This window comes from Diospyros lotus, chromosome 12 (assembly GCF_014633365.1).
Source record: "Diospyros lotus cultivar Yz01 chromosome 12, ASM1463336v1, whole genome shotgun sequence".
In the NCBI taxonomy this organism is placed as follows: Eukaryota; Viridiplantae; Streptophyta; class Magnoliopsida; order Ericales; family Ebenaceae; genus Diospyros; species Diospyros lotus.
Genome location: NC_068349.1, coordinates 12,657,434 through 12,665,756, shown reverse-complemented (window position 1 = coordinate 12,665,756; position 8,323 = coordinate 12,657,434). Strand labels below are relative to the sequence as shown.

The following is an 8,323-nucleotide window of genomic DNA, read 5'->3' as shown; positions in this document are numbered from 1 at the left end:
CTGTTTTACTAGTCTGTTTTTAGAAAATTGAAAACGCGTTCTCTTTGTTATTTTGAAAAATTATTTCTCAAAACAGAAAATTAGAAAACGTATTCTCTTTGAAATTTTGAAAATAAGTTTTTAATTATATTTTATTCAATAAATTTGATTATTCAATAAATTAAAAATATTTAATGTTAATATATTATTAAAAATATATATATATTTTAAAGTTAATGAATTTTATAATATTTTTTTCATTATAATAATAAAATATGAATAAATAAATAAATAAATGTATTTTGAGTTTTAAATTTGTTTTGGTTGAAAACACTCAAAACAACTTTTTGTTGTTTTGAGTTTTCTTTATAATTTTTTTATTTTCAAAAATATATTTTTAAAAACATTATTTTAGAAAATTAAAAACTAAAAATGACTTGAAAACAATAAAGAGAACACAGCCTAAATTTTACGGCTCTTGAGGGTTTCTTAGGAAAAGAAAAAGGTTTGGGCAAATTCAGTTCTAAATATTTTAAGAGTTTCTTAAAGTTTAAAAGCTATAGAAATTAAAAAGTTCTAACAGATTAATGTTACTAAAATAGGTCAGGTGATAATAAGTGTGGATTTGTAAGCACCCCCACCCGGATATCCCCAACCACCCGGACTACCCGAATGGGAGCGCCTACGGGAGGAGAAAGAATGAACCACGAGACAAGAACCACCCTGGCATGCATACTCAAAATAGGAACAACGGAAGCGAAGTTAAACACATGCATGCATTACGGGTACCCCACTAACACAGCGGTCATAAGATAAATAAATAAACACAAACTCCTGTGCCGACATACACGAGACTCGAGGAAAGATCTGGCACAGTACAAAATGATAGAGTAAACTCTACTCAACCATCAGAGTTGACAAGGATTGACGGGACTGCCTGTACACCACACCGACTCTGCCGCTAAAAGATGACTCCCTTGCCATGGCCCACGCTGTCATTACCTGGAATGATGGAAAGACAAGGTGAGTCGAGAGACTCAGCAAGCATAAGAAAAGAGAGGCTGAAGGCTGCACAAAGCCAGAAATCTCTCCCCAGAATAAACCCCCAGGCACACACAAGCCATGAGACGCTACAACACAATAGTATAGCATAATAAAAGCACATATCGGTCCTTGGGGCCCACATAAGACACCTGGCACCCAAGTCCCATACCAACCTATCGCTGCCCTGGACGGTAACAAATACCTCCAGCCAATCTGTGCGCGCTGTCCCGGGTCGGTACTCCCGTCACCCGTCCATGTCGGTACTCCCGACACCTGTCCCTGTCGATACTCCCGACAGTCGAGCCATAGGCTCCCTCGGAACGGTATTCCCGTCCGAGAACTAAATACTACCAGTATCCATGCAATGCACATAAAATGCAACGGTGTAATGAGCATCAACATGATACAAGGCGCCCATACATCCAAGCATCAGGCCATGCTCCGCCCACATAGTAAACCACACACGATGCATATGCCCGTGCTGGATGCAACCTGACCAAGCTAGCATGTCCGTGTCCAAGCATATTCAATAAATGAATATCCAATATGCAACCCGAACCCATGTGCATATCAAATCATGGACAACAATATAATAAATCTAAACGTGCAGTAAATCACATACTGACAGAGCTAATCAGCAGTGCCCAGCACCGGTCAACAGCCAGTGATAAGGAGTGTTCACCCGACGATCCACTTCAGGGCCGTACAATAGTCTACCCCAACATCACCAACAACCAACCCCTGCCCTACTGCTCGATAGCTCTAACCATACCATAAATAAATCCGAGAAAGCTGTAAATAAACCCGATAAAATCGTAAATAAACCCGCACGTCTAGAAACCTAGTTCCCAAACTGGTTCAGCATCATTTCCAAAGGAATGGGGGCGATACAAACCCCCGTAAACTCATAACAAATAAAACTCTAGAGGTCCTGGATTTAATTTAAATTAAACCCAATGAATAATAATCCAACAAATAAGGCTAGGTGCTGAATTAAAGCAAGGGAGATGATAATATACAGGAAATCACGGGGTCTTTCACGGGAATTAAAGATTAGGAAGAGAGGGTTAAGAGCTTGCCTTTACACGGTCGTTTCCTCTTTTTCTTGCACTCTCGCTGCGAAGTAAAGCGTTTAATAACTATTAATAAAACCCTGACTCGCATTAATTAAATCTAACAGTGTAATATAAATAATTTAACCGTCTAAGATCCCATGAAGGCACTCTGTAAATAAAACCCCAACGAATTTTAAATTTAATTTAAATTATATCACACCAGTAACATTCTCAATGTATATAATTAATTAATTAATTTATAATAATAACAACTTACCTATATGCACTTACGGCTAGCATTCCTTAACTGTTTTTTTCATTTCAATTTCATTGCACTCACCACTGATTCACACTCACACTTTGACTACACATATATACATATAGATATATAAATTGGCACACGGCACACTCACTGCCACACAAATCCTCACAATCAAAATAATATACGCACAGCAAAATAATGGTTTAATCAACTAAAATTAATAAAATTACACCATAATTTAAATTTCAAACCGTATAAATTTACTTGCATAAGTTACACAACTTACCTAATTATTCAAACCTTAATTTGCTTGAACTTTCCTCCAATTTTCCTCAGATTTCTCCTCCAATTTAGCTTCCGCGCGGTCTATTTCTTTCACTGGAATCTCTCCCCTCTCACTGCTGTTAATTCCCTCGGCCAAATGCTCCCAAAATCGGGAGTTAAAATAGCAAAAGAAAGAAGCTGCCAGAGACAAACGCGTGGCAGCCAGCGCATGACCGCCTCTGGGCCGCAAAACGACGCCGTTTTGGGCGCCATGGTTTGGAAAAATCAATGAATTTCTCCCCCAGCGCACGCGCATGACCCGTGATTTGATCCCTCGCCCAACACACGAACACCCTCGCGCGCGACCGCCCGCGCCAACCGGCCTCCTCAACTTATGTGCACACTATATTATACTTAAGGTCATTTTTGTCCGCTTCTGGAAATCGCATTTCAGCTCCCAATATTCCCATTAATTACACATGCCCCCTCACTTTCATTTCTTTCTTATTTCATTCATACCCCGACATTTCCATAATTTCACCAATTTAATTTATTTTCCTATTTCAAAAATACTCCCAAATTTCCTATTTCCTCAAATTACATAATTAAACATTTCCAAATAATTTAATTATTTACCTTTAATTCCTTATTTTCCTCAAAACCATATAAATAAATACTTTCTCTTAAAATCTCAAACATTCAATAATGTCCTCAAACACCGATTTGAATAATTATTTTTGACTTTTTGGGATATTACAGGATTTGAATGGTTTTATATTTTTTTTTAAAAATATACCATACGTTTTAAGCCATAAAGATTTTTAGAAACATTTTTAAACCATAAGTACTTAAAATTGTCTCTAGATAAGATGTTTGAGAAAAAAGTAAATTATAAGAACTTCCAAAAATAGTTTTAAATGGAAAAAAAGTCTCTTTGCAAGTGACCTAACTAAGGTTGTTAAAATCGAGATTTTAAGTGGGATCGAAAGAGTGTCCATAAAATCGAATCGTAAAATCGTAAGATTTTAGAAATAATTAAAAATACCCTTCAATTTTTATAAATATATGTTTATAATAATATAATTTTGTAGAAAATGAATTAATATCTTTTAATAACTTGATTATTCCTTATTATAGTTCAATAGATGATACTTCCAAAATATAGCTCAAAAACTAGCATGTTGGTATAGGCAATTTAGAGGTAAAATATAGTTTAAAATTCTTTAGAGGATTCTTTCAACGTCTTCCATTAGATTTATGTTGCATTTTTTTCTTGATTTAACATTGATTAAATCAAGTAAAATCCCGATTTGGGGTTTGGTGGTCCATTAATTAATTACTTGTTTGTCTTGATTTACTTATGCAATCAATGTTAAATCAAGTAAAAATTATAATTTAAACTAAGTAAATTGGAACTTATGCAATTAATGTTAGATGGTATGTGACATTGGAACTTATGCAATTAATGTTAAATCAAGTTCCAATTTAAAGGCAAAATATAACAATTCATTGCATAAGTTCCAATGTCAGATGCTATGTGACATTGAGACGTTGGAAACATCATCTAAATTGCAACTTAAATCAATGAAGGTCTTTGAATCGTAAAATCGTTTGGAGATCTCTGAAGTGTAAAATCGAGATTTTATAGGATTTTATACCAAATTGAATTTTAAATGGGATTTGAATCGTTTAGAGGTATTCAAATCGTAAAATCATACGCGTAAAATCGAGATTTTAACAACAATAGACCTAACTATAAGGTTTCTACGTGTAATTTATCATTTTTATAAAAACTAAGTGGGATAAAATGTAATTGGTGTTATTAAAAAAAAAAAAAAAAAAGGATATTACAAGGGCAAGACATATGGTCAGGTTAGGTCTAGTAGTCATGTCACTAGTCAATGTCAACTTGGCCAAAGTTTTGACTTTAGCTATGATCAAATAAAAAGAAAAGAAAAGATAAGTTTAATAAAATAAAGACTTTGATTATCCTTTATCTAAAAAGAAGTTGAGATAAAGGAGGATAAGGAAATCAAATTGGAGTGGGAAACAATCACCAAAGTACACTTTAATTAGCATTCAAATACAATCTTACAAGAAGAAAATTCTTAAAAACCTACCAAAAGGACAATTCCTAACATCTAAGAAGAAGATAAACTTAAAATTGTTAGGAGAAGTAGTGGATGGTAGTTTGAGTCCCATTAGTGCCATTGTGTCCTTACCTAGATAATCTTAAGAAAATATAACAATCACACATCCTACAATAATTATAATTTAAGTACATCTCAATCTCATATAATAAAGAAAAATCAACTAATTCATCATGATATATAAAAGCAAAGTAGATTGTACTTATCGTCATCTTTGCTTAAAATCTTTTAAAACACTTCAAAGAAAAGGCAAAAAAGTACAAAAATCACCCTGGTTCTCATAGCTCTCCAATCTTTATCCATTCTTTCATTGACTTAAGTTACAGAGTGAAAATCTCAACAAGATTTGGAATAGTCCCTATAGTTTTTGTCTATGCAAGTCATTTAAATCTAATTCAAAGTTACTAATAATTCAACTTACATAAAAATCATATAAATTCAATTAATAACAGGATATTAACATCACCTCTCATCAATAATTATTACCCTTTTGAAAATGCACACCTAACACATCCCAAAATTCTAGAGTGGGATATACAGTACTAGTCCCATATGTAATATAACATCTGAACAATGAAGTTTGACAAACAATAAGGAAACAAGTAATGGGCAAATACGACTCTACTCAAATCAATCATCAACGTAATATACTCCATAATAATCAAGCAACAAAGCCTCCCCAAATATTGCCCAGAAACTCTAGCAGAGGATCATAGAAGCCCAAACCAATAGTATGCCCGGTATTCCAGTCCATCCAATGGTGCGGACTCCATTGTTGCCGTTTCCGGGTGTTGCTGGTAAGAATACGCAAGAAATATTGATTTGTTTAATGGATGCACAAGAATATATATATATATATATATGTTATTAGAAGAAATGTAAGTTAGTCGTACCTGGAGGTGACTTGGAAGCTGGAGCTGGAGCTGAAGCTGTAAAAGATAATTAAATGACAAATGCAACTGTTAATCCATGTCATTGAAAAAGAAAACCCAACAGGGTCATTGATCAAAGGGTTATAAGAATAACTTGTCAAATCAAATCTTGATTTACAATTTTCTAATTAATTTGTGTTTAATACTAATTAAACCAGTTCCAAAAAATTTTCTGAAAAGTTTTATCACAAGATAAGATTTTTTATTTTTATTTTTATTACCTTTTAAGTGTGTATTAAATAAAAAAATAACTAATAAACAAGGGCACAAACAAAAATTACTTGTGAACTTTTTATCGTTGAAATTTTTTACTATTTTGAAAAATATGTAAATAAAAAAATATAAGAATTTTTTTATAAATATAAATTTTAATATAAAAAATAGTTATTTAATTTAAAAATAAACATAATTTTATAATATTAAAAATATTAAATTAAAAATAAAAATAATTTCATCTCTATTTTAAATGAAAATACATTTTTGATATTTTTATAATTTTAGAAACTATAAAAATTATAGTTAAAAATGTATTTTTAATATTAGAAAACCATCACGAAAAATCTTTAAAATTATAAAAATAGACCAAAAACATTTTTTTTGAGATTTTGGAATCGAAAACATGGGAACCACTTAAAAAACAAAATATCTTAATATTTTTGATTAAAAAAAAGAAAGATAAAAGAAGGAAGACCAGAGATTGGAATCAAGTATCAACTGGTGGAAGCATATTGCGTACCTTTGGAGCAGGCGGAGATATCGCCGGGGATTTTGCAGCTGCCGAGAAGGAGAACGGCCTGGGTGGAGTTGATGCCCAGAGACTCCAGCAAGCCAGGCGTATTGTACAGATTGCACAAGCAGCTCAGTTCCTTCGTCACGACTTCTTTAAGTGGGTCGCAGCACGATGCCGGCGGGTTCGTCGAGTTCATGCTGTTGGCGCATGGCGCCAGCTTTGAAGCGCACGACGTCGTCGGCGCTTGGGCCTCCGCCCCTCTCGTCGCCGCTGTAACCACCAGCGCCACCGCCACCGCCATTCCCCAGTTCTTGAAATAACCCATCACTGGTTCTCTCGGTATGAATGATCACCGCTTGGAACTGTGGGAAGGCGCTGTTCATTTACATAGACCTCGGCCGAATGAAATTACTATATCCCCCCCGCCCCCAGGTGGACCCATTGCAGACCGCGTTTAAGGGATAAAAATAATTAACTATATTATTATTATAACTTAACAGACTATTAATAAACTCATGAGTCATGACATTAGGTATTGATTAGTATTGTAAATTTAAAATATAATTTTAGGAGTTAAGAGTATTAAATAACAGACAGATATACAAAAAGAGAATTAAAAGATTAAAATATTTTCACTTACGTTGTATTACATTTTTTTTAATGTAATATGAGTAAGAGTATTTTAGTCTTTTCACTCTCATTCTATAAACCTATAGAAAAATTCTTACCCTTTTGCAGTAGAAGTGGAAAAGACAATTTCTATTTCATTGATTATATCATATTGAAAATTTAAGATACAATTATATAAATATACATATATATATTAATTTAAATATATATATATTGAAACGAAGAATTAAATACATTATTCAATAAACATAAATAAGTCTTTATTTGCTTTCGGATTTAAAAGTGTATTGAATTGAGTTTATGATAAAATATTAATAAATTTCAATTCAACTAGCGTTAGGTACATTAAAAAACTCAAACTAATTAACTCGAGTGTTTTGGTGTGTTAATTAGGTACATTAAGTTAAATGTAAATATTTTATCAAACAATTATAATTAACATACAACTCAACTCATTTCAATTTTACTAATTAACTAAATATTTTTATATAATTAAATTTATATATATATATATATATATGTCAGTCACCCCGCTTCATTTCAAACCTTTGACCTCAACTCTTAGCTGGCACTTACAAAAAATAAAAAAAGCTCTTAGCTGGCGGGCGTAAGACTGCGCGTGCTGGGATTGGGGTCTGGCCGGCCTTCGTTTAGAAACTGATATATTCAACGACCAAACCCTAACCTAACACACCAAATGGATGGCACTATATATATATATATATATATATATATATTCATAGAAGGGGACTGGAATTTCAGTCTAAGCCTCGCAGGTTAAGCAACCAATCAAGGACAGCATGGCAGTCGATGAAAAGAACCGCCCAACAAATTTAATTTGTCTTAAATATATATTAAGGCTTAATTATTTACGATTACAATTTACATGTTCATCTCTCTCTCTCTCTTCTTTTGTTAGCTTCATTACATAGTCATTTCTACGTGCTTTTTATTTCTTGGGATTTTATGGGGTAGAAAAGTTAAGATATAAGATGCATCCAGAATTTCTATCATTTCTAACATGTCTATTAAGCTTATATGATTATTTTTAAAAAAATCATCAATGACCTCTTGTATATTTATTTTTCAATATATGTATATATTTCCTCCCCTCAAAATAAGCATATTTTGATCTCTACATATAAGAAAAAAATGACGTATGTGTCTTCTAATACATTTCAAAGAATTTAACAAATAATTTTATAAAAATCTTGACAATTCCACATCTGAGTTCGAAAATTATTACAGACTTATCTTGATATTTCTTTATCTTGCAC

General features: G+C 32.8%; 1 protein-coding gene across 1 annotated transcript; it reads right to left on the bottom strand.

The window, feature by feature from the left end:
• Positions 1-5,152: 5,152 nt before the first annotated feature.
• On the bottom strand, positions 5,153-6,794 carry LOC127786978 (non-specific lipid transfer protein GPI-anchored 7-like). Its single transcript, XM_052314797.1, has 3 exons — positions 6,423-6,794; positions 5,648-5,683; positions 5,153-5,548 (listed from the first exon to the last, which is right to left on the bottom strand). The coding sequence occupies exons 1-3, from the start codon at positions 6,739-6,741 to the stop codon at positions 5,454-5,456; spliced, it is 450 nt and encodes a 149-aa protein (XP_052170757.1). The 5' UTR covers positions 6,742-6,794; the 3' UTR covers positions 5,153-5,453.
• Between the last annotated feature and the right edge of the window lie 1,529 nt (positions 6,795-8,323).